This window comes from Schistocerca gregaria, chromosome 2 (assembly GCF_023897955.1).
Source record: "Schistocerca gregaria isolate iqSchGreg1 chromosome 2, iqSchGreg1.2, whole genome shotgun sequence".
Lineage (NCBI taxonomy): Eukaryota > Metazoa > Arthropoda > Insecta > Orthoptera > Acrididae > Schistocerca > Schistocerca gregaria.
In genome coordinates, this window is record NC_064921.1 from 144081469 (window position 1) to 144108152 (window position 26684).

The following is a 26684-nucleotide window of genomic DNA, read 5'->3' on the forward strand; positions in this document are numbered from 1 at the left end:
GGGGGTGCATTATGTGGGGCGGACTTACGTCGCAGGTGGTCATGGAATGCACCATAACGCTGTACAATACGTGAATGCCATCCTCCACTGCAACCATATCGGCAGCGTATTGACGAGGCGTTTGTCTTCATGGACGACAATTCGCGCTCCCATCATGCACATCTTGTGAATGACCTCCTTCAAGATAACTAAATTGCTCAACTAGAGTGGCCAGCATGTTCTCCAGACATGAACCCTATCGAACATGCCTGGGATAGATTGAAAATGACTGTTTATGGACGATGTGATGCACCAACCACTCTGAGGGATCTACGCCGAATCGCTGCTGAGGAGTGGGCAATCTGGACCAATAGTGCCTTGATGAGCTTGTGGACAGTATGTCACGACGAAAACAGGCATGCATCAATGCAAGAGGACGTGATACTGGGTATTAGAGGTACCAGTGTGTACAGCAATCTGAACCATCATCTCTGGAGGTCTCACTGTATGGAGGTACAACATGCAACGTGTGGTTTTCATGAGCAATAAAAAGGGCAGAAATGATGTTTATGTTGATCTCTATTCCAATTTTCTGTACAGGTTCCGTAACTTTCGGAACTGAGGTGGTGGAAAACTTTTTTTGATGTGTGGTTTTGGATCCTGCCTTCTGCTTCACCATCCAAGGGCTTTCATAGAAATGGTGTTAAGGGAGAGACGTGTCAGCTACGAACTGTTGATGGATGGTGACACTCTAGCCTTCTTCTAGCCCGAGATTCGTGAGTGATTTGGTGAGTGTGTGCACAGGTATACCTAGGCGATTAAGCCACGAGTGAACGAGGACGAGTACAGGCCATCTGACGATTTAATTTACATTCTTTACCTGAATGTAAACAACCTCTGTAGGTACACCATACAACAAAGTCTACCATTTGGAGTGTTCCGATGCCTACCTGAGGAGGAAATCTCAGTTTGAAGGAAAATATCCGTGATGTGTCTCGGGGTGCTTGTGAGCGGTGTTTCATGGAAATAGAACTGGAATATTCCACCTATTTGCGTGCTTTGAACAGTGACATGCTTCTGTGTCCGGAGTGCCTTATCACACGAAATTGTTCCATCCCAGAGTTATTGATAATACTGGAGGACAAACAGCGTTACATTCAGCACTATAGAAATCTCCTGCATTGTCGTAAGTTGGGGATATAAAATGTTAATATCGCTGCTGAATGGACTGGAAGTTCTCATTAAAATTAATGAGTGGAGCTGTCAGATAAGCAAAGTTACCATTTCCTTTCCCACTTCCATTTCCAAGGACATTTCTATTTCGGTTATAATTATTATTGTTCCGAATCGGGTTATGTCCATTGTTATGGTTGTGGTTATTTTCCCTAGAATTCCCACCAAAATTTTGATTGCCGTATTCTCATTTCCATTCATTTGTTTGAGGTTCTCGTGAATGAAATCAAAAGGAATCAGCTATTGACAAAAAGTATTCAAGGTCGGTATCTGTCACGTAAACCAATTTTTCTCGAACGTTTACAGGTAACTTGGCTTTTGATATTCACAGTATTTTTCAAGGTGAGATAAGTTCGTCCAAATACTGTATTTTATTAATGTAGCGCTCGAAATATTTCCGTAAGCTACCTTTCTGGGGATTGTAGTACTCAGAACTATAAACCTCTGTTCTCAACTTTTCTTGTTTGCTAACAGACCGAAAATCGGCAGTGAACCTGTGTCCATAGTTTCACACAAAGCCACAACTTCGTTTGTCCGCAAGACAGCAGCGCAAATAATGCTCGACACAACGAACTGCATGATGTTCTTCCCACGATCGTGGAATGATGTTCCTAAATTTTTTTTATGAATACAGTCGGATGTGGAGGTAGTCTTTTGAAGAATAAGTCTGGAATTTCGATCTTTAATAAAGCTCTATTCAGGTTATAATAATGACAGAGACGAACAGCAGCCTTTTGACTCATCTATGCTTTCCCAATACGGTATCGGTGTAATATGTTCAATGCCGTAACTGTAATGACGAGATTAATTTTCGCTCAGTTTCGTCTTAGTTGGAAAAATCCCCTGCTGTTTGGTGTTACTAAAACGTCGCTTTCGCGTGATTCAACGTTTCGAATTTCGTCCTGCCATTTACGAAGTTCAAGCACTACTTTGTCTTTAATTTGCCGAAAATCGGCTTTGAAATCTTCGTTCATGGCTTGTGAATCCTTGTCTGAACCTTTATTAGCTGACTCTACTGCAGAAGCAATTTCGGAATTTACTTTAGTATTAATTTCAACACTTTTTTCTCGGTCCATTTTGACATCTCATCTTCCTGCTTTCGACTTTGTTTCACGAGATATTCATCTACGTTCTTCTTGGTTTCTATTTCAAGGTGCGACAGCTTATTAGCCACTGACTCGACAGTTTTTTCAATCTTAATTTGTGTGTCTTGGGAACGTTCTACGTCTAATTTTAACTAAGCAACCAAGGCTGGTAAACTTTCGTACGTCCAACACGTTACGTTCCTGATGTAAGTCGTCAAAGATCTTTTTATCCCCTTTCGCGAGTTTTCTATCTCGTCCTGCTTCCCATCCTCTGTCCTTTTCTTCCTGTCTAAATATCCCTTTCTTTATCCTTCTCCGCCAGCTTAGCGGGTAACCACTTACCCCTTTCTTCCTGTTTTTCGTCTAATCTTGTTAGAAGAGTCGTAAAAGTATCAGAAATCATCTGCCAGACAGGTACTTCGCCTGATTTTGGAACTGATTCTGTGTGTTCCTCAACCTTATCGGGTAAAACTTTTTCCGAATTAGGTCCACAATGTTTAATAATCGAGGCAAAGGGACCTGCGTTCGATTATCACCCTGTTAGCTGCTGGTATATGTGTTCTTTCTGTTTTATTATCGTCAAAATCTGCTAAATTTTCTCGTTATCGGGGATTTATAAGTCTGTCGGCATCCATCCTTCCGCTTCTGGTCCTAAATTTTCTCGTGATTGGAGATTTATAAGTCTGTCCGCATCCATCCTTTCTCTTCTGGTCCTGACCATTGCCATATGAACATGATAGCCTTAGATACTTTCCTGGTAATTATAATGTTCTATCACCAAAAATCCCAAGAACTTCTCTCAACAAATCTATTCCCTATCGTTGTTAACACACACCTAACTGGTGAAATTCACATTGTTCTCACATACTTAGCACTAACTACAAAATATCTTGCCTTAAATTAATTACTAGTCTAAATTAGTGCACTACTAATAATCAAGATGAAAATACTATGCAAAAAGAAAATTTTCAAATAGGTAATATCGTATTTGTGAGATATTTCACCACCAGTACTTCAGTATTCAGATAAACCTTCACTGATTATTCCCTGAGTGAAGTTATGTTGAAATCATAAATTAATACAAGAGAGGAGCAGGGAACAAAAAAGAATCACAGATTAGTTACAATAAAATTTTGTTCATGATTCTACATATAATAGTGACTACAAATAAACAATAATTACCAATTACATGTTTATTGTTTTAGTCCTAGCTGTTTTATGTTAATTGTATATTCCAGTCATCTCGTAGTGCGGGCTGAACTCCGAATTCTTCTCTGTCGCTGTGTTGAATTCTTCCTTTTCTCTGCAGTGGGCCGAATTCCGTTTCTACTGTTTGTTAAAATTAGGACCAATGTATTCTCCACCGTGCTACAGGATTTTCAAAATCTTTTCTGTAGTTTCGAGCAGGACTCCAAATATTCTTGATGTCTAGCCCCACAGAGGCATGCGCCAGTGAATTTAGTATGGACTTCTCTTGGCTCTTTTTGTTGACAGTCGTATTACAAGTTCGATGTGCTTACGTGGCTTCTCTCTTGTTAAGTCCTAGCAGTAGATTTTATTATGAAGCACACATCAATTTATCTCAGGGACATGGAAAAAGACAGAACTTATCCGATTTTATACTTTAGGGCCAAGCAAACTGGAATGTACTTTGGTTATTTTTAAAACTACTTTTTGTAGCAGTGCTTTCAATGCTTGCTTTCTACACCAACCACGGATGCTAGGCCGATAGTTAATATTGGCTGATTACTGAAAATGGACTATTGATTAGCATAACGTTCACTGCTTTCAAATTTCAGAAAAGAAATATAAAGTATTAACAGTTCAGTGCTGTTCGCTTTCCATAGTCTATACCTGTTAATGATTTCAGTGTCTTTAACTATCTCCGAAAACAATCCTTTCTATTTCTTTAACTGATTTATCTCACTTGGGAAAAACACCTGATTTTTGGAACCAATACCGGCCACGAGGCGAATTCACTTTTTTGGAATAAATTGGGTAAAACAAAATTGTATTGATACTGATATATAATTTCAACTTCCAGTTCACAATTACACAACACATCGAAGTGATTAGTGCTAACGGAGAAGGTTCTTACAGAACAGATCAGAATATAATGAGAGTGAGACGCTATTGTCTCTATTACTTATAATTAATACAAACAAACAAAATCTAATCTTTACTCTCTTTGGGCTATATTGCATTCCTTATTTATAACTAATAATTTAATATTTTAATTAACCTAATTACAGTTTTATGAAAATTACGGTTTTAGACCATCAAAATGTGTATATACATCCCAGAGCTGTTGACAATACTGGGGAACAAACATCCTTATATTCTGCACTCTACAGAAACATCCAGCATTCTCTCAGGTTAGGGATGGAACATTTTAGTATCGCCTGCAGAATCTCATTCAAGCAGCACTGCTGGTTAAAGGAGTACTTTGATACAAACAGCAAACAGAGGGCTCTCGCAATGTGTGGCTTTGAAGAAGATTATTTTAAGTTAATGAATAATAGAGTTTGTGGAAAAGTTTTGAGAGTACTGCGAAATTTAATTTTTTACTGGTGGGATGGGCATTATGCTGCAAGAGACCACATTGTCAGATTAAATTTCAAATGGGTCACTATCTTCACAGAGAGACTAGTCACTGTAGAGACATTCAAGGTTTCAGCGCAGTTCATAGAGCCTTTCTATAGATATGTGTGTTCTGGTCATCTCCAAGCTCCATATGTAATTCTTTTACTATGGGTTTGCAAAACCAAATTTTAACGATCTCATTTCACTTTATATGGATACAGAAAATTTCATCTGATTGGTGAAAGGCTGCAATTTATATGAAGTTATTAGGTATAATCAACATGCCTGGATATGTGGCTGATAATACTTTTGGTATAACAGCTCAGAACAAGGTTATTTTTCTGACGAAAGACGAGGTGAGAGGATCACAGACTGTGGACTTTGTGCGGCTCAGACCAACGATGTACGTACACCATATAGATACAGATGCCACAGAGAAGTGGGCTACGGGTGTGCATCGTGTGGCATCTTAAGGCTCTCATGACTGGAGGTTATAAGAGGTGCCTCCTTGAGGGCACTGGCGCAGCAACACATATGATGTACCAGGTAATATTTCTATCAAGAGGCCATGCCCATACTGCACTGCAGCTTGAAGTAGGGCTGTCCCATCAAGGTGGCAAATGGTTCATCAATGGGTATGAGGTTGGAACCCTACCATATTCACACTTTTCATTCAAGTAATTGAGAATGTGGCTGTGTATTTATTTGTAAATAGTTGATGCGTATTTGCTAATATGTGTAGAATAGTTCAATGAACCATTTGTCATAGTTAAGTGTATGTATGTGTGTGTGTTGCTTTTCTTCACCTGATGCTTGTAACTGCCCTGTTAAATTCTTGGAAGCTCAGTCAGCTGGTGTCGTAATTTTGAAATGAGAGTTGTTATGGTGGTCGCGTAATAAGTATTTCACATGAAGCACTGTTGCAACACAGGCAAAGGTCAATTGTGGAAACTAAGCCACAAGTAACGTTATTATAGACTCCACAAAATAAGAAGGCAGTACATTCGCGAGTAAGTGGTTCAAAATAAGAATATATGTCATACAGGAAATGGGTCATAAATATAGTTCCGTCGGTACACACTTAGTTGTATGCGAACGTACGATCAGGATAGAGGCACGCATGTCCTAAGTACTATCATTCCCTCTGGCCTAGATAAAAAGAATTGTAATTAATTGCATTTATTCATCTAAGAACGAAAATTATCAGACTTCCAAATTAAATGAAAAGAAAGACTGCAGGTTTTAAAAGTCGCGGCAAATACATCAAAATTGACAATGGTGGCCAGGAAGGGAAAGAGATGAACACATTCACATACCTGTATTGTTGAACAGCGCATCTTGAATATTGTCGCCTCTGTCTAAATTGTCCATATAAAATTAAAATAATAATAATCTCCAAGAGTTTCAGGAACTGGGATCCTTGGTATCGTAAATCATAAAATCATATTGAGTGTGAATAGCTTTCATTGCATAACACCATTTCACTTTAAAATTACACAACACGTCTTATCACCAGGACAGGAGAACAATGAAAGGTATCTTATACTGAAACTAATAAATGAAGAGTGTAAAAGCTTCTTTTGTCCACCAGTGTCAAATGCTTTTCACATTAATCTTTGGTACGAGAGTCAAATAACTCCTGAAAGAAAGGAGTGCTAGTTCTGCAAGGTTCGCAGAAGAGCTTCTGTAAAGTTTGGAAGGTAGGAGACGAGGTACTGGCAGAAGTAAAGCTGTGAGTACCGGGCGTGAGTCGTGCTTCGGTAGCTCGGATGGTAGAGCACTTGCCCGCGAAAGGCAAAGGTCCCGAGTTCGAGTCTCGGTCGGGCACACAGTTTTAATCTGCCAGGAAGTAGTTTCAAAGATGATGTGACTTACCAAACGAAAGTGCTGGCAGGTTGATAGATACACAAACATACACACAAAATTCAAGCTTTCGCAAACAATGGATGCTTCATCAGGAAAGAGGGAAGGAGAGGGAAAGACAAAAGGATGTGGGTTTTAAGGGAGAGGGTAAGGAGGCATTCCAATCCCGGGAGCGGAAAGACTTACCTTAGGGGGAAAAAAAGGACAGGTATACACTCGCGCACACACACATAGCCATCCGCACATACACAGTCACAAGCAGACGTTTGTAAACGCCACAGAATAGACATTCAATAATATTAAAACTTTCAAACTTTCTTTATTTATTGTTTGTGTTGTTTCTTACAATATTATGCATGGAGAATAAGGTTGTGAATTTGGATAGCGCATTTGGCCAATGTCCCAAAAATGGGAGGGTCTATAGTTTTTGTTCTAATAAACTGAAAATTTTCAAAACAACTTTGTATTCAATTAATCACTCAATGTAACGTATTTATGTATAAAAGTTTGCAAAAAATTATCTGATAAGAGTTTTGGCCAGTAATGGGTTAAATGATGAATTCTGTGGGCCTATTCTTCCTGGCAAATTGGTTAATTACATCGTCAACAGGACAATCAATGTCAGGGTGAGCGTTCAACAGAGTCTCGTAACAATATTGTTACTGAGAAATTACAACGAATTACTATTATTAATACTCCACAACCAACTGATCATTCTCACTCTTGACTAATCTTCAAACTTGCGCTTCCTACAACTAGGACTTTTTACTAATTCATTCTTCAGTCTTAATATTTCTGCTTCTGAATGTATACTAGCTTCCTATTCGGCGAATAGTCCATATTTATAACTGTACAAGAAAACAGTACAATATTCACTACTTTTCTCCGACAAATTCCAGACAGAATAACATATAGATATCATTAGAAAGGTCGCAACTTTTCGTGCAGGTACGTATTAGCTATCTATATGCCAGACAAACGTATAAAATACAATGACACAGACGCATGTGCTGCTTAGGAAAGTACAGCTACTCGATTCAGTCGAGTCGACTGACGAAGAAACGAATGGATAGCGTGCGGGGGTGGACTGGCGGGGGCGGCACGGATGGCAATAAGGGCGGCCCCGCCACTGTGTTGCACGGACCTCAAATGAAGAGGAATACACAGATGGGCTAGTTATAAAGGATATTAAAGGGGAAGAGGGAGTTTTCAAATATTATTGGTGCATGGGGTTTCCCACCATTTTCATGTGCTCCCTTGGATCCAGGGGTTTCCAAGCAATTTTATATCACCTGACAAGCGTTGAGATACATCATGACTTAGTCCACTTGCCTAAGGTGCTTTGTTAGGGCAGAGGTTCCCCTAGATGACTCTGAATATAACTGATACAGCTGCATAAGGTGCTTAGGGTTACCCTGGATAACCTTGATCACTTGCCTGTAGTTTCCCAGACGAAACTGATTGGCAGTGACCTTAAATGTAAGTCTCCCAAGTGTGTAACCTGGCACCGAAAGTCTTTATCTTATCAGCAATGCCCACTATATCTTGGACTGGCACTGATAACCTGTAGGTTTAGCCTAAAAAAATGTTGTACATTTTTTTGTAAAACAGTGTAAAGTGAACCGCATTGGATGGGAAGAGATTTCCTGTTACCCTTATATTATGAGTACTTTTTGTTTTTTGTACATCAAAATATGAAAATATGTCGAAGTGTATAAACAAAGTGTCGAAAAGTTACTGACCAACAGAATTCATTTTATCTAGGCAGCACATCCTGCTGTAACATGGAATAGAAGTGATCCAGCAAAAAAATGCTGCTGTCGGATCACAAAAATGTGAATATGCTCCTCTTTAAACAACGCTGACAGGAAAATGGTGAACTAGCTGCCTAAATCCTCATTCCACCTTCCTCACCATAAATTTGGCTATGCGAACATATTCACACTTTTTTGAACTGAAATAGACTAGCAGAGAGACAGCGAGGCTGGAAGAGAGAGGAGGCAGTGCTGGCAGGAGAAAGTAGAAGTGAATGAGAAAGAGAGATGGATGAAGATAGCAGCAGTGGGAGTAAAGAGAGATGAAGGATAGACGACTGGAAACCATAGCTAGGCTTTGAGGGTCTGGATGCCCCATATGGGTTAAGTTTAACCCCTTGACCGTGCTCAACAGAGTTTGGGCTGCCTGCTGGCAATGCTGGACTGCATTCTCAATGAACAGAGCTTGAGTCTGCAGTTGACAACATTCAGGATGCCTTACAAAGTATATCTAGAGTTTCAGATCAGCCACAGGAGTCCACTTTAAATTTTCACATTTGTTTCTGATGACGGGTTGTTAGCAGTAACAATTAATGGGACAAACAAATATGCTGCACAGTTTGTAAGTTCAAGATGAGTGCACTGAAACAATGAACACATGTGCACAGATGGATAGCAACCAGCAACTGAGATTTCTATTCTCTGTTGACAATGTTATCCCTACAAGGTATAGTTCAGAAACCTGATTTTGAAATGTATTATTCAAGGAAAGAATCTCTCGAAACATCTACTTTCCGAAATGTACTGTGCATGCATTTGCTCCTCCAGAAAAAGGCTTCATGAGACAGTTGGCCAAATAAACCAATTGTAATGTGCTTATTTTCGTAATATACATACCTTCTGCCAAAAGCTTCGAATTGTTAACAACTTACAATCACAACAATCACTCAATATGAGAAAATGCATCAAAATGTGTCACAGTAGGCTGCACTGCAAGAAAGTACTGTGAGACACAGGAATAACTACATGGATAGCACCAGATAGCAGTGCAAGAAACAGCCCAGTCAAGGTGCTAACACAAAAACATTTGCGCCCTTTCCCCATTCCCAATACCTATGTGTTAATGTTTCCCTGCCTAGGTGCCAAATCCTGAGCAAAACATCAGCAATGGAATGTGTGAAGAGCAGACATTGGTTACTGAAGTAAAAGACAGCAGATGATAGGTGAGAAACAAAGAGACAATGAGTGGCAATGGAAGAGAAGAAGAATGGGACAAAGATAATGGCAGTGGGACAGAGAGACAATGAAAGTTGCAGAGAGGGAGACAGTGGTAAAAAAGAGTAAGAGAACAGTATGAAGACAGCCTTTTTTTTTGTCCATAGCTTGTTTCAGTTCGTCAGTCACTTTTATAAGAGCAGTTGTCATGCTGCGATTTTTCTGGGAACCGGATTGGTACTCATCCAGAAGGCTATTTGACGTTAAGTAACTGGGAAGCTGACAGTGATCTATGTATTCTAAAGTCTTAGGTAATGCTGGTTGAATGCAAATGGGTCTGTAGTCATAATGTTCTAGAGCAGATTCTATTTTGGGTAGAGGTTCACATGAGTCACTTTCCCAAGGTCAATGAAAAGATGCTGGATGTCAGAGAATGGTTAAAATTATACATTATTATTGACTGTAATGGACCTATGACGAAATCGATCATTTATATTGTAATACTATCAGGTCCTGCAGCTCCAGAATGAATTAATGTCCTGACTGTGTTAAGGCTTACCGGCTACAGACAAGTTTTTCATTTATACACACAGCAGATACTTCATGGGATTCGATGGCTTGTGTCCTTATGCAGTGGTCCAGTAGAGATGTGGAGTAGACAAAATACACAATTAGATCTTCAACAGGAAAGAGTGGGGGTCAGCTACAGTTTGTGTTTTGCCTGTTCCTAGCCCTCATAGATTTTTCCACAAGATGGAGAGCCTGTGAACGCCCTCAGTTAATGAGTGGACATCCATTAGTTATGCACTTCTCACCAACTTGCTAACTCTGTTGCATAGTCGCAACTCTGTAATTATCTTTGTACTAGTGCCTTCACTTATTACTTCTATATTACCATTAACTGTAATATTAATTAGATTTATTTACTGTTAACACTATTTGAATGAGAATTCTCTATCTTGTACATAATAGTAGTACTGAAATTAATACTCTTTTCCTGGCTACATTGCTCACTCACCTGTTTTGTTTAACTTGCCAGGAACAAAATCGCAGTCAGTGTTACTTTGGTAGTTTCTAATTTAATTGTTAGCTTTCTGGATTAATTTTTTAGTTATTAAACCCACTTTTCACTGCTGGCAGCATCGCCCCTGAAAGTCATCTGCTTCTCTCCCCCACCCTGAACTGTACAGTGTACTGAACTACTTTTCATCCTTTAATACAGAGGGCACATAGTTTTTTTACAGTCTCTACTATTCTCAGTGATATTCCCTCACACTGAATACTGTCTGGCTCCCGCTTATCCATGTTCACGCCGACCTTCGCCCTTTGTTCTAGGGAAGTCGCCTTGAACTCCTCGCTGTCTCCCTTCGCCCTTTGTTCTAGGGAAGTTGCCTTGAACTCCTCGCTGTCTCCCCCTCCCTGCCTGCCACTAATTTAATTGTTAGCTTTCTGGATTAATTTTTTAGTTATTAAACCCACTGCCTGCCACCCCTCCCCCCCCCCCCACCCCAAATGATGCAAGTTCAGGACAGCCACTATCCCTACTTGCGGCATTTTAGCGGAAACGATTTGTGATGGCTAAAAGCTACAGGTAACACATACAAACATCCAGTCATTACCAACCCATTTGACTGAGTTCGGAGGTATATTTCAGGACCTCAGATTTCACGTACTACTACTATTGAAGTGATAAGCCGATTATCGCTTCCAGATCTATAAGCCTCAGTGGCTATGTGAGACATGACAGGTATAATAGCAGAGGTGGCGATGTGGTTGCATATACCCATGTATGCTTACTTCTCAATGTCATACGTCCAAAAACGAGGACAAACAGACAGAGTATATGTTCACTGAAATTAAGACTCTCAACAGAAAGAGCCTCTCTGTGTAGTATACAATCTACCCAAAGCTGGACAGCTCTCTAGGTTTCAATCCTCACTCTCAGGTCTTGAATCCTTGTAAGAGCACATAAGTGTAGCCTGAGATGTGAACATAAGTTTTCTAAATGGCAGTCCTGCAGTCTCAAAATTCTCAAGAGTGTACTTTCCTGCTCATTTACACTGCTTTCACTTGCGCGAACTCATCTTGCTGCATACAATCATATCACTATCAATATTTTCATGACCCAGTCTCCAAACAGTGTAATTCGTATTAATCAAATTTCTGCACCTGGCTTACCTGCTCATGATGTAATATTGATGCATCATTCGTCGCCATGTCCAAAGAACAAATCACAATTAGTCACTCAGAAATTTTAAGCACTTGAATCTGAGTTACAGCTGACACCTATGATATCTTTTGGCAGGGAATGACAAGAAATCACTTGCTCTCCATTATCCAAATGTTGCTTTTCCTGCAGGGCGAATAAACTGGCAAGATAGGCAGATGTGTCTGTGAAATCACGATTCTTTCACGTTATGTGAATGTGTCAGCCTGTACTCACAGTATCTGACTCATTGATTTGGTCATATCTTATATAAATTGGTGCTGGTGTGCAACAACTATCTTCTTGGGTTAGTGACACTACCTCCTCCATGTTGTGTTCAGTATTCAATGCTGCCTACTTCAGGTTATATGGGTACAACTTTAACAGTTTTACAACGGTGGTTTGGTAAGATCTCAGAATCACCAAGAGAGGTCAGAACTGGCGCAACGAGTTGTTCATGAGATATTCATTGGACAGTTGCCTGTAAACACGTGCCACGTCAGTGCTCTTGGAAGAGAGCTGTGGCAGTGACATGGTTCTGTTGTTGTTACCGCGTAGTGATTTGCGAAGATATTGGGGGGGGGGGGGGGGGGGGGACTACGACGACATTCAAGCAGTGATTAAATACTTCATGTAAAAAGGTATGAAAGCAAAAGTCATTCATGCCGATTCCCAGAATACACTGGGTGACTCTCTTCCTTCGTATTCAACTGTTGCAAAGTGGACAAATGAATTTAAAATTATTCGGGAGAGCTTAGACGATGATTCGCGGAGTGGTCAGCCAAGATGTGTCACTACTCCAGAAATCATTGCAAAAATGCACAAAATGGTCATGGAGGATCGCCGACTGCAAGTGCATTAAGTTGCTCATGCGTGCCAGATGTCATCTGACAGGGTGTATCACATTTTAAGTGAAGAATTGGAAATGAAAAAAATATCTGCAAAATGGGTGCAGCAACTGTTGATGCCCACCCGCACACATGTGCCATCACCAAGGCAAAATTACATGAACTAATGTATCAATTGTTGCCACACCTGCCTTATTCACTCTGGCTCCATCAGACTTCCATCCCTCCCCAAACCAAAAATTTTGCCTGGTGGATGAAGATTCACTTCAAAAGAAGAATTAATAGACGGAGTTGACAACTATTTTGCAAGCCTGGAGGCAACTCATTTACAAGATTGTATCAAGGCACTGGAACATCATTGGACCAAGTGCATTAATCTACAAGAAGACTAAACTGAAAAACATAAAAAGTTTCAGTGTTGTAAGTACTGTTTTTCTATTCCGCCCCGAGAACTTTTCAAACCAGTAGTAAACAGTCACATCTCTTCCAAGTATTTTCTGCGTAACTGATAGTATTTAGCGACTGCCATTCGTATCACAGAAGTCTGTAGACTAACAGTGTTTATTTCCTGGTGCATTGTCTCCATGTGCTAGCATCATGTGAGTCCTACAAAAGGATCACTTTACAGATGTCATCTACCATATTGCTTCCATCATATTCAGATTCACATTCACAGAGTTGTCACCTCATAGTTTTGGGCTCGGTTCTTTTGTTAGCTATGAATACACATATATGCTGCCTGTTATCACCAAAGGTCTTCAATTTCAGCCTGAAATTTGTGCCTGCTCTTGAGTCTTCCTCCTCCTTGAACCTTTGCCATACCGTAGAATCTAAATATGAGTATTAACAAAGACATTATATCATCCACTGTTATATTTACTGACAAACCATTATAGCTATTTAGTCAGATCCTGGCCAGCATCTCCCAGAAACACTGCTAAATGCTTGATGTGCATCTCACTAACCAATATTTTTGTATCCACTGGTACATTTTTCTAGGGGGTGTACTGCTTGTATTTGGATTTCTCATCATGAAGGCAGCGGTTTTGTTGAGCCTCACTGGAACCACAACGATAATGTCCAAGGTACCTGGCATCATCACTAAACTAATGTGTAGAACCAGGAACCAAGTACCAGGCACAGGAACAGGGTTGTAAACAAGAACTAACACTTCACACTGAAAGGACACGTCCATAACAACATTGCGCAGGACTGGGGTGAAATTTGATGCTAATGTGGCATCATTAACCCAACTTATAGGTCACAAGAACTTCGGAGCAGTAGCCTTTCATTGCATGTGTCTAAACCATCACAAGACCAATGGTGACATTGTAGGTTGCCATGCTTTTGCACCGTTACAGATTAAGATTACACACACCTCTGAGTCCAGTTTCAAACTTCGGCATCACAATGGGTGGGAATTACAGGGTTTTGAAAAAGTGATCCTTTAATTCTGATGCACAGTTTTTTGAAAAAAATTAAACATTGTCATTTCATCATTGATATTGTGAACATTTTATGCAATTCTTGGTATTTTAAAAGTTTTTATAAAGTGTCACAAAAATGTGCCCTACCATCTCTCCTGCCTTAGCCATGACAGGTAAGACACTCAGTCCAATGATGATGGCATTTAAGACAAAATTTAAAACTCTTTAAGTGATGTTTACCAGTACAGTATCATGAAATAAATACACTAATATTTTTTCCATTTAACAGATTTAGAGATTTGCATGAAAGCCAGTTTCTGCAAGAATTAAGCACCTTTCCCATGACAATCTACAAAATTTGTTTGCTGAAAACTAATCAATGTAAAGTACATTGTAAAATGAATGTGGATATGCAGACTATGTATAATGGATGACAGTTGTTCGTCGATTGATACTGAATATTTAGAGGAACGAAGAAAATGTTTGCTATGCTGTTTTCATATATTTCAATTTTATGTGTGGGAGTGAAATATGGAGGCATCCTATGGTACTGCAGTATCAAGATGCATAACAATGCCAACCAAAAGCCAATATTAATACTTTGGAGACCAAGCCCGAGCAGAACTCAGATAGCAACGATGTAGAAGTATAGGTCAATTTCCCTGTGTGAGCCACCTATTGCTCGAAAACTGTACTCATTTCATGTGAAAATGTGGTGACATCTCACTACCTGCCCCCTTGACTGGCAGTCCCTTCTGTTGTCAATTTCTAGGATTATTTAGAAAGAAACATTTGCAAATATAACAGCTGCTATCACGAATGGCTGAACCAGTACGACTTCACTAATGTTATTTCGTGTGTGTACTTGTTAGTTTTGCAGTTTGCTGTAATTGACAGTAACCCACCTCACACTTTTTTCTTCAGGAGATAATTATCTTATTATTTTAAAATGTTAAACTATCAACAAACTAAAGCAAACATGAAAAATAAATCTTGAAGCTTGGTCCAGTTTTAGTTACATCAGTTACATTTGCGCCAGTAATGCTTTAAAAAGCAGTGAAGTGTCTGTCTCCAAAGTGTTAATCATAAGATATGTATTATTAATATTTTTAGTCTGCAGTAACGAACAGGAATCAACAACAAGAAATATAACAATTTGTGTCAATAATCATGTACGACAATTTAGTTTCTCTACACAAGCAAAGTCTAAAGTTAGAACTGAACCAAATACTAAAAGTGACAATAAGCAAATAAACTGAATATCATTGCTGGTAGTTAGTCCTGTGTATGAAGTCAATTTTGAATTGATAGAGATTTGAATGTTTTTAAAAAACTTATATTAAGGGAAGAACAACTATAACATTTGTCAGATATGCCTGCTACCAAGTTATATAAAATTTCACAAGATTCGAAATCATAATTTAAAACAGAGCAAGTATAACCAGACACCCAATTAACACCTGTAGTAACAGAATACCTGATTTTGGCCTAAGCACTTATATGACTGCTATGTATTTCTACCTTTTCAATGCAGGTTAAGTTGTATACAATAGTTTAATAAGCTGCAAAATACTCTACTATGATGATTAAATCTTCGTTGTGTACATATTCTATTATCTATAAAAGAGCACAACAAAAATCATTTTTGTCCTTGTAGGGCGCTGAACTATATAAAACAGTGACTGACTGTGCTTACATCAGATTTTGAATGAGAGTGAGAATCCATTCAACTACATTTCATTATTGTCATTGTTTTGTACTTTATTGTGCAGTATGTGAATTATTACTTAGCACTGATGGCTTTTTTTTGTTATGCGTACTGTGAACCCTGAACTCAGTTAATAGCTGTAATCTAAATGTTTGATCTCTATGACTGATGAAAGAAATAGACAAAGTTATGGGATGTCCAAACCAAATGGACCTTTAAGTAAAACCTGGGTAGTGTAACAGGGAATCAATGGATTAAAATTATGAAACTAGAGGCGCACACACAAAAATTAACTGCAAAGAAATCATTTGAATCTGGTAGTTAACAGTTTTAAAATAGATAATCAAAAACCTAACTTTATAAGAACATTAACTACAAAAATAAGGGTTTGTTTAATCGAATAATATGAAATTTAATACTTATTTTATAATGCAATCCATTTCATGAAAATATGTGCACTCATTTTTAGACTTTCTATTGCCGAAAGTCAAGAATATCACATACTGATGATGTGTAATTAGTGCAATATATTTCTCTTGTTCACATTTCTAACATTAGAACAACTGAGGCAATGGAAGGAGAATAAAAGATTTATGATCCTACACAGATCAGAAACTTTGGTGGGTCAAAGACAAGCATACAGAAATACAAAATAAAATTCTGCAAACCAAGAAAATAAAGTGACGTCATGGTTCTAAGGAGCAAAGTTCAACTACAGGAGACAAATGGCAATTAGTCACATTAGTTACTCAGATGTAGATAGCTACCAGGGCCTTCTAACAATTAGTGCACAGACAAACTGTTACACTAATGCTATCACTAAAACACAAATGCAGATACTTTCAGAAATACTAAAAATTTCAATGTTTTTGTAAATTTTCTATTAATCAAAATTTAGAAATAACTAAAAGGAAAATCTAAGTAGTACAATATGAGCAACTCCATAGCAGAAATTCGCAAGCATTTGTTACACCATAACAAGGGAAAAGGCAGCACTGACCATCACAAAAAAAAATTCCAACAACATATGTCAAGTATGCATTGTTACTGTAGCATAATTAGATCCAGGCTCTTGTATGCCAACCATATCTCACACAGGTCATTAATGCCTACTTCAATCCCTCCAATTTGGTTTACGGTTGTGGTTTTGTGCATGTGTGTAAGGTTATCAATTATCCCATACATCCTGTATTTTCACTTAATTTGGATGAAAATCTCCGGTCACTTTTCTACATATATTCCATATTTTCATAATTCCCATCATCCATTATTTTAAGTTAGACAATTGCTTTCACACCCATTCTCAATTACTTTCTTTTGTTTTCCTACACCTTCCTGATGAATTTATGCTCACCAATACAACTTCCATTCAATGCTGTGTTGGCCCAACACACCACTATGTGCCTAGGTGTTCCTCTCATTATTGCTAAATAGTCATACTGTGTTCTGAGAGGACAATTCTTACTAGTTAGGCATTATATATTTTATAAAGAGTTAAAGATGAGCGATGCTGGTGAGAATAGTGGATAAGAAATTTCACCAAGGGAGAGAGGGGGGGAAGAAAGAAAAAAAAAAAAAAAGAAAAAAAAAAAAAAACCCATTGGGAGAAGACAGTCATGGACTGCACATGTAAATAATAATCTTCAATACACACGGTTCTTTCTGCAAGAAGGAGTTTAGTTTTGCATACGATGGCAACAGACTATTCAACATTTGGTAACTGGTACAAATTATAGGCTTATAGTCATTTTGTGTCATTCATTTTGTAATCTAGGAAATACAACAGTGACTAAGTTTTTTATGTTTCGGTACATCACAAAAAGAGGGAAAGTCAAACAGGCAAACAAGACATGCAACTTCAACAGCACATCACAAAAGGAATTATGCATGGCAACTGAGGGAGAACTGGCATTTGTGTATCACAATGTAAAACATAACCTCAGTTATAGTAGGATGGACTACAATTTGAAATTAACTGATGAAGTGTTTGGTGATGCATGTATTTTTTTTTTAAAAAAAACATGCAGTGTTGTCACACAAAAACTGGAAGTCTCTTGACCAATATTTTGGCCCCACAGAAGCATGCGATTTTACTCAAATTTTGAAAGACCCAGAGGTCAAGCTAATTTTTCTCTATTTGCACTAATTGCCTAACCATAAAAACAGGAAAATGTTCCCAGTAGTCTTTATGATATTTTGATCCATATGTTGGAGTGCAACACAAACTTTTGGACATTTTTCTACAAGGTGATGAAACAGCCATAGGCATTAACAACTTGCTGAAAACTTCCCTTGTGTCCCACACAGTTTAGAAGTTTCCAACTGTACAGTGTGGATAATCCAAATGTAAACTTTGGAAAGCACAATTCAGTTATCAAACTGCTACGTGATAAATATTTTAAAGGCTCACTGTTGATATCATGTTTTACATAATGCTGTCAAATGTGTAAGTGATACTTTAAATGCTGATATAGAAAATCTAGTTTTAAAATTGTATGGGCATTTTTTCATTTCTGCAAAAAGAGAAATTCTCTTCACCCATTTTCTGAAAATGTAGAAATGGAAGAGAGTGAAATTCACAAGCACATTCCTACCGTGTGGTTAACACTAATTCCTGTTGTTGAAAGTTTTAATTAAAACAAGGAACCCATAAGAAGTAATTTTTAAAGTAGAGTGTGTCTAGGAAGTAGGGTCAAATATTAAAGTGGTATAGAACACATTAAGTAACTTCTCCCATTTATGTATGAAAAATTATATCCACCACATAACAATCCAAGGCCACACAGCAAAGAGCAAAGTGTTCACTGACATTCTCGACGACACGTTCACAACACCTGGTGGGATGCCATTAATAACCTTTTCAATTTCATCGTTCAATTGGTGTATTGTCTGTGGTTGATTCGCGTAAAAAAATGTCATAAGACATAAGATCACATGACCTGGCAGGCTGTTGCTCGTTGCCATGCAAAGAGATCATTTTTTGAAGAAACTTTCCAGTCATCTCAGCAGTTGTTTCACCAGGTGTTTAACAACTCACACCATCTTGAAACCAAAATCATCTTTTCATCAGTAACAGGAAACACCAATCAAAAAGCATGTTTCGGTAACAGTCACCGATCACAGTGATGGAGAGTTGAATCTCGTATGCATTCATTTTCAGATCTTTTAAAAATATTTAATGCAGTGAATTTAATGCAATTCAACTGCTGAGCTCATCAGCGAACTGAGTTTCTGGGCGCTTTACCGTCACACTGTCATGCACAACAGCAATGTTTTTGTGTGTTCAAACAAAAATGTGGTCATCTCATTTTCTTAATGTTAGAAACAGAACCCTTAGTCTACAACTTCCAACCTGATTGGATCTGAGTGTCACAAGCAAGGTCTTTCCCTGTTTTGTAATAACTTCTTATCACTTGGATACACTGATCAGTTATCTGCTCCATGACGAAAGTAAACATCAAACAACAACGTTCACCACATAAAAGTTACCCGACTACTAATGGGAAGGTTCACAGACAAACATGAAAAAACCATGGGCTGCAAGTCATGTGACAAAATGGTGGAAAATTCAAATTCGTCCTTACTTCCTGGACCTCTGTTAGTAACGATTGTCCTGAAGTACTGGACAAATATTTCAGTGACTATTGACCAAGAAAAAGGAATCAATACGAGTCATATTTATACTGTTTTTCTCATAGTGGTAACAATGATGGAATACTCAAACTAGAATGTGCTTTAAGTTTGGAGTTCTTTGAAATAATAAAAACAAACTAGTAAATTCAAACAGTTGATACATACGAGGGTCGGTCAAAAAGTAATGCCTCCCATTTTTTTTCTACTTAAAAAATTAAGTGAAAAATTTGAATTTGGCGCCATTCCTCAAACCTTCTGCAATCCACTGCAGTAGTAACTTTCTGTGTCAACAGGTGGCAGCACAGAAGTTTGTAAGATGGCCGACATCGATGTTCGTTTGAGACAGCGTTGTGTGATTGAATTCTTGAATGCAGAAGGTGAAACGACCATACGCATTCATGAAAGACTGAAGAAGGTGTATGGTGTAGTGACAGTGGATGTCAGCACTGTTAGACGATGGGTTCGTCGTTGTAAGGAAGCTGAAGGGCAAACACCGTTGACTGACGAAAAGCGGAGCGGCAGGCCGGTGAGTGCAGTGACCCCACACAACATTCAGCAAGTTGATGACATCATTCGTGGTGACCGTCGGGTGACTGCAGATGAAGTGTGTCGCATTATTTCTCTTAGTAAAGGCAGTGTGATCACGATTATTAAACAATTGGGGTACTCAAAAGTTTGTGCACGGTGGGTTCCAAGAATGTTAACCGATCAGAATAAAGAGGCAAGGAAAACAATAGCCTCCCAACACTTGCAGCGCTTCCGTTTGGAGGGAGATGAGTTTCTGAAAAAAATTGTGACCGGGTACGAAACATGGGTGCATTTTTTTGAACCCGAATCAAAGAGGCAGTCAATGGAGTGGCGTCACACAAGCTCGCCGAGGAAGAAAAAATTCAAAACTGTGCGATCGGCAGGGAAAGTTATGGCAACAGTTTTCTGGGATACAGAGGGTGTGATTCTGGTTGATTTTTTGGAGCAGGGATGCACAATAAATTCTGTTCAATACGTCACAACCCTCAAAAAACTTAAAGCACGTCTTCAGCGAGTTTGCCCAACAAAATCAATGGCAGATGTTGTTCTTTTGCATGACAATGCAAGATCACACACCAGTCGTCACACCTCTGACGAGATTGTCAAAATTGGATGGGAAGTTTTGCCTCATCCCCCATACAGCCCTGACCTGGCACCATCAGACTTCCATCTGTTCGGGCCACTAAAAGAAGCTCATCGTGGGATTCATTTTGAAGATGAGGAGGCCGTCAAAACATCCGTGCGTCAATGGCTTAGGAAGCAGAGCTGTGATTTTTACCGTGCTGGGATACATGCCCTTGTTCAAAGATGGACCAAAACTGTAGAGATGGGCGGAGATTACATTGAAAAATGACAAAATGATCGTCAATGTTGTGGTTTTCAACCTATGTAATTGCATTTAAATTTCCTGACAAACGTAGAAGAAAAGAAAAAAAAAAGGAGGCATTACTTTTTGACTGACCCTCATACTTTTGTAGTGCTAAAATCAAAATGATAAAGGAATGACTTTCTATTCAGTTATTTAGAGAGACTTCATAGATTTTTGTTCCACTTTGCTTGAATATCTAAACCAGCACTTAGAATCTGATGAAACTTTTTCATTAGATTCTTTGATACCTTTTACTTCAGTATCTGAACTTAAATTTAAGCACATTCAGAAACTTCCGAAGTTTCTTTGGACTGAAATTTATGAAGTTGCTTCATTCCTCATGATGAAAATGTTTGTAAAAATTAGTTAATGTTTTCAATTAAAAAAATAGAAATGTAAGGGAATTTGCCTAATCTTTTAAATGTAGTTGGATTTGTTTTCAGGGTTTCTAGATCAAATGTAGGGACACACACAATTTTCACAGATTAATAATAAATGAAGTGACACTACCTAATAAAAGCAAACTTCAGGGTTGGTTGGGGGGGGGGGGGGGGGGGGACACTTTTACAAAGAGGGACCAACTGTTGTCAAATACCAGAAAGCCATCAATAATTAAAAGATACAGTTTTAAATCACTAAGTGTACCCCGAAGTGTTCAACCTCTATACTGGTACGCTTTTTGTTTCATTTTTGTATTTATACAAATGCAAGTAATTTGGGTTGTTAATGCAGCGATTTTATTTTTAGAGAGAATATGATTATTTACCATTTGTTCTGTATGAGTTATCCCTTATTTTTGCATTTATCCCTTATCTCCACTTTCAGCCGGCGGAGGTCGCGCTACTGCACTCATGGTAATGGGAGCGGCTGCACTGGACTTCACTGAGCCGAAAGTCATTTTAACTGTTTAATGTTGTATATTTAGTTCTAAGTCATGTCATATGCTTACCATCGTTATGGAATACAATAAAATGAAACTCGATATAATAATATGTATAATACATTTACAAAATATATTTATAAAGAAATGTTATAGGAAATACATACTAATAAACCATGTTTATAAATGAGAAATTTTAATAGTATGCTTACATTTGAAAAATCTTTACTGTTTACTTGTAAATAGTAATCATAACATTTACAGAGATGGAATGGTTCTTTTTGCAAATGTACTTTGGGCATTTTATACATTGGTAGTGTGTTTTCCTAACATTCTTAACATCTTTTCCTTCTAGAATGAAATTTTCACTCTAGAGCAGAGTGTGCACTGATATGAAACTTCCTGGCAGATTAAAACTGTGTGCCGGACCGAGACTCGAACTCGGGACCCTTGCCTTTCAACGGGCAAGTGCTCTACCGACTGAGCTATCCAAGCACGCCTCACGCCCTGTCCTCACAGTTTTAATTCCGTGAGCTTGCCCGCGAAAGGCAAAGGTCCTTAGTTCGAGTCTCGACCCAGCACACAGTTTTAATCTGCCAGGAAGTTTCCTTACCTTCGTTGGTTCGATGTCTTAGAACTGGTTCTACTATGGTTGTGGATACAATATTGCAAATAAGTTGTCAATCAATGATCTCAATTGCCTGGGAAGATTTTGCATTTCCTCCGTTTCACCTGGTCAGCAACATGACCAAAAAACAAGTTTTTCAAAAAGGTACACTTTTTTTTGGAAGAGTATCTTTTTGCAAACTGTACACTACCACTGCATTACTTCCACAAACATTCAGCAATGAATAGAGAACGCTCATTGGCCAACGTCGAGTATTTCTGGCCACATCCCAGAACTGCATATCCTATCCACTGTGTGAACACCAGTTTTGGTGGCGTTGTAGAAAGGAATTATTTCCGGCCTTTTGGCAACTGTTTCACTTTCAATCACAGCGTCATAATGCATACTAGGTAAGAGGATAACTTTTTTTGCTTGATGGGCAAAGAGTTTGTGTGTCAACAAAAAGGGAATTGTGTGCAATACAAATTTTGTTTATTTGCAATTTCAGGTGATAATTATTTTTATTTTTTCTTACCATCCCAACCATTGTCAACCTTACGTTCAACAATTCTTCAGCCACTGAAAAGCTACTGAACCAGTTGTCAATTTAATATTTCTGCCAGTATCGTGTATAGGCTTCGTCAGACATTTCACCATTTCGTATGGAGACATGCCAGTCGAGAAGGGTTCAGGCGGCTGTTTCCCAGGATAAATTTCCAAATTGAGGGTTAAAAGATCCGTGCACTGGTAAGAGCAAACATCTTTAAAACTTACCTCGCAGGTTTTGAAGGTATATATTGCTTGAAAGGGCTGCTTCCTCCGAAAGCCTCAAGCTTTTCGTTAATTGTAGCATATTCCAAATAATGTAACAATTTTGGAAATTACCAGCTATTTGTTTAAAAAGTTCTCTAATTAGAGCTAGTTTATCACCTCTCTCGGTTTACTTATTGGCACAGATCCACATTGTAACTTGTTCCTGAAGTCAATTCTAACATTCAATTCATGTTTCCAAATGACATTGTTCAGAGCAACAGAAATAGTTAAGAATAATGCTGTAAATGGCGAACAATTCAACACTCACAATAAAAGGCAAAATTTATCACAAGTGGACTCATTGCTGCCAATGCCAAACGAACCACATAATTTTTTACAGATCTACTTTATGGGCAGTGAGGGTGCATGCATGAATGCATGTTGTGGCTACAATAACTTCAATTCACTTTTTGCCAGATGCATGCATCACTGGCGAGCTGGACGCTATATTGAATGAGCACAGTGAATTATTGGAAATATTCAAATCACACATGCACAAATTACAAAGCGATAATCACGCTATTGTCATTAATCCTGATAAAACACCTGCTGGGGAACACATTTGTAGATTCAATGCACCTGTTGCTGACGGCTTTGCTGGAATTATGGTTGGCAATCGTAGCGCTACACAAGAAATCTTGATTCGTAGAAGAAATAATAATCTTCAGTTCATTACTGATACACACCGTTCATATGACACTCCAATTTTCACTAATGTTCTGGAAGGAACAAGATGGATATTGCATTTGCTAAGCAAAACATTCGGCGCTCATATTAATGTCGAGTTCTGCAGTTCAGTTAAGAGCATCAATATGACCGTATTTCGAGTTTGAAATACCAATATGAATGCTTCTCCAATGAATAAGAATGATGAAATGATGCTCTACCAAGTTGGCAAGTACTTAAGCTCCAATGAAGCTGTTTAGTGTATCTTTGGTTTCCCATTTCATCAATGGGATCGAGCAGTTAGTCATTTAGCCGTCCATCTTGAAAACAGTCAGCGTGTATATAACACGAACGAGACAGCGATTGATCGTGCTATAAATCCACCAAAAACTACTCACCGAATTTTTGAATTGTGTAATCCTGCAGATGCTTTTGATGCCTTTGCATGGACATTACTATATTCAGAAACACCACGCTACTTCACATGGGCTCAAACATGGGGCAAGTATTTACAGTCAATCCAAGGCAAACTGAGTGCTTTTATCTCTGTTGTTGGTTAATGTCACTGGCTCATTGTCATTTCAAGATATACGTGAAGTGAATGGACAACAGCATCCAACATATAAAGATGCATGCCTTGCACTCAGCTTGCTGGAAGACTGCAACCAGTGGCAATGTGTGCTTGATGAAGCAGCACTGAACTGTACACCAAATTCATCTACTATTCGCTATAGTGTTGTATACATGTTTCCCAGCTCAAGCAGAGACATTGTGGGATAATCACGAAGATTCAATGACCGAAGATATATTGTGTCAACATCATACACGGTGCAACAATCTAACGATGGCATTCAGCAAGTATGTACAAGGAAGTATTGACTGCTATTGAGAATCTTTGCAATATCATTGCCAACTTACCACTCAGTCATTTCAGTATGTATTCACCAAATCAATGTGCATCTGATTTAATGAACACTGAAATGAATTGTGAACTGCAATACAATACTGTTGAAATGGCAGCGATTGTTACTCACAATGTCCCACTGATGAATAAGGAACAAAGAACCATTTACAACCGCATTATTCTCACAGTTTCAGCAGGACAAGCTGGATTCTTTTTATTTGGCTGCACCAGGTGGAACTGGCAAAACATTCCTTATTTCACTAATTCTCGTCGAAATATGATCAAATAATGGCATCACATTGGCCATTGGATCATCTGGCACTGCGTCAACTTTATTGGACGGAGGCAGAACAGTGCATTCAGTATTTAAGCTGCCACTAAATATTCAAAATAAGACGGACGCAGTGTGCAACATAAAAAACAAATCATCCATGGCCACAGTGCTGAAACTGTAAAATTATCATCTGGAGTGAATGCACTATGGCACAAACATTCCCTTGAGGCACTGAACAGGACATTGAAATATATAAAAAACAACGAACTATTTATCGGCACTGTTACTACTTTCAGGTGATTTCAGACATATACTTTCCGTCATTCTACATTCAACATATGCTGATGAGATCAACACTTGCTTAAAATTATCGCCACTGTGGCATAATGTTAAAAAAGTACAACTGAATGTAAATATGCGCGTTCAAATGCTCCAAGATCCATCCGCCGAAACATTCTCAAAACATTTGTTAGACATCGGTGATGGAAAAGTTACTATAGTTGAAACTAGATGCATATCACCACCCACCGATTTCTGCACCACCGGACGTCAGGTCACTACCGTCACATCGGCTATTTCCTGTAGTGTATATCTGGAGAATTGTTGGGTCTGTCAGATTCTTGTGACGGCTGTGGAGTTAAAGAGTTGACACCCCTAGTGCGTATGCACGCAACATGTTCGAGCACTTGCATTTTGGGGAGGGGGAGAAAGGCTGACAGCACTAAACTTGGGAATGTAGGAAAGGTGTTTCTGACACTGGATAACAATATCACTTAAAAATAGATGCATTCTTATTCATAATGTTGAAATGTAGCCACAGAAACATTAAAGAGTATACACAATCTGCAGACCAGAACATTTAATAACACTGTCAGTGTTTCACTACGTTGTACAAAGATGGCAGCAGTACAAAATTATTTCCAGTCTTTGGTAACAATTTGGAAATGGAAGCATTTAATAATGACAGACTTAACTGCTTCGGATCCTGTCTTTCTGTTTTGACCCACATGAAACAATTATTAAAATGTTAAATTTAAGATTGTGTATCACACATAAAAGTAAATCATAAATATCAAAATTTCATTTATCACATACAAGCTTACTGTAATGACAATCACATTCAAGACACATAAAAGAGAAGAAAAAAGTCTGAGGTAAAACATATCAATATAAATCTGTCTTAAAGCATGTACCATCTATAAATATAGAAAACAAATGGTGACTTATTTACAATTGATATAGGCACTCATTATGAGTCAGAATTTAAGTATCCCACTAATTCATGACTTTATACACTTGTCTCATATCCTGGGAAGGCCACACATCAATACTACAAAAAGCACACAAGCACACTGAATATGTCCAGGCAATACAGCAGCAATTACAGCCTGTCTTTCAGTGTGACAAAGTGCAGACTTGCTCAGTCATGCCTGATAGAGAGAGGTGGAGGAATTATGCCACAATGGTACTTTGATAATTTCATTTTCTCCAACGATTTCGTAAGGTCATCCATTGTTATCGGCCTCAATGCATCATGAAATTCTTCTTCCGCATCATTTTGTGCATTAGTTAATGTTGGGGACCTGCTTGCATGAGGAAAAAATTATACA

The 26684-nt window shown here is 38.4% G+C and overlaps 1 protein-coding gene and 1 long non-coding RNA gene across 5 annotated transcripts in view; one reads left to right on the forward strand and one right to left on the reverse strand.

Annotated features, from left to right (window-relative positions):
• The first annotated feature begins 2624 nt into the window (after positions 1–2624).
• On the forward strand, positions 2625–26308 carry LOC126336555 (uncharacterized). The gene is made up of 2 exons (XR_007564976.1): positions 2625–2711; positions 21756–26308. It is a non-coding gene; the product is annotated as an uncharacterized LOC126336555 (long non-coding RNA).
• The window catches only part of LOC126336553 (outer mitochondrial transmembrane helix translocase), a 67617-nt gene continuing 66851 nt past the window's right edge, over positions 25919–26684 (reverse strand). For 2 of the 4 annotated variants that reach the window (XM_050000402.1, XM_050000404.1), the window contains one exon: positions 25919–26657. In XM_050000402.1, the coding sequence (XP_049856359.1) occupies positions 26495–26657 (163 nt within the window). In that variant the 3' untranslated portion in view covers positions 25919–26494. Of the gene's footprint in view, positions 26661–26684 lie in introns of all 4 variants that reach the window. The other 2 variants (XM_050000403.1, XM_050000401.1) reach the window with 1 other exon arrangement.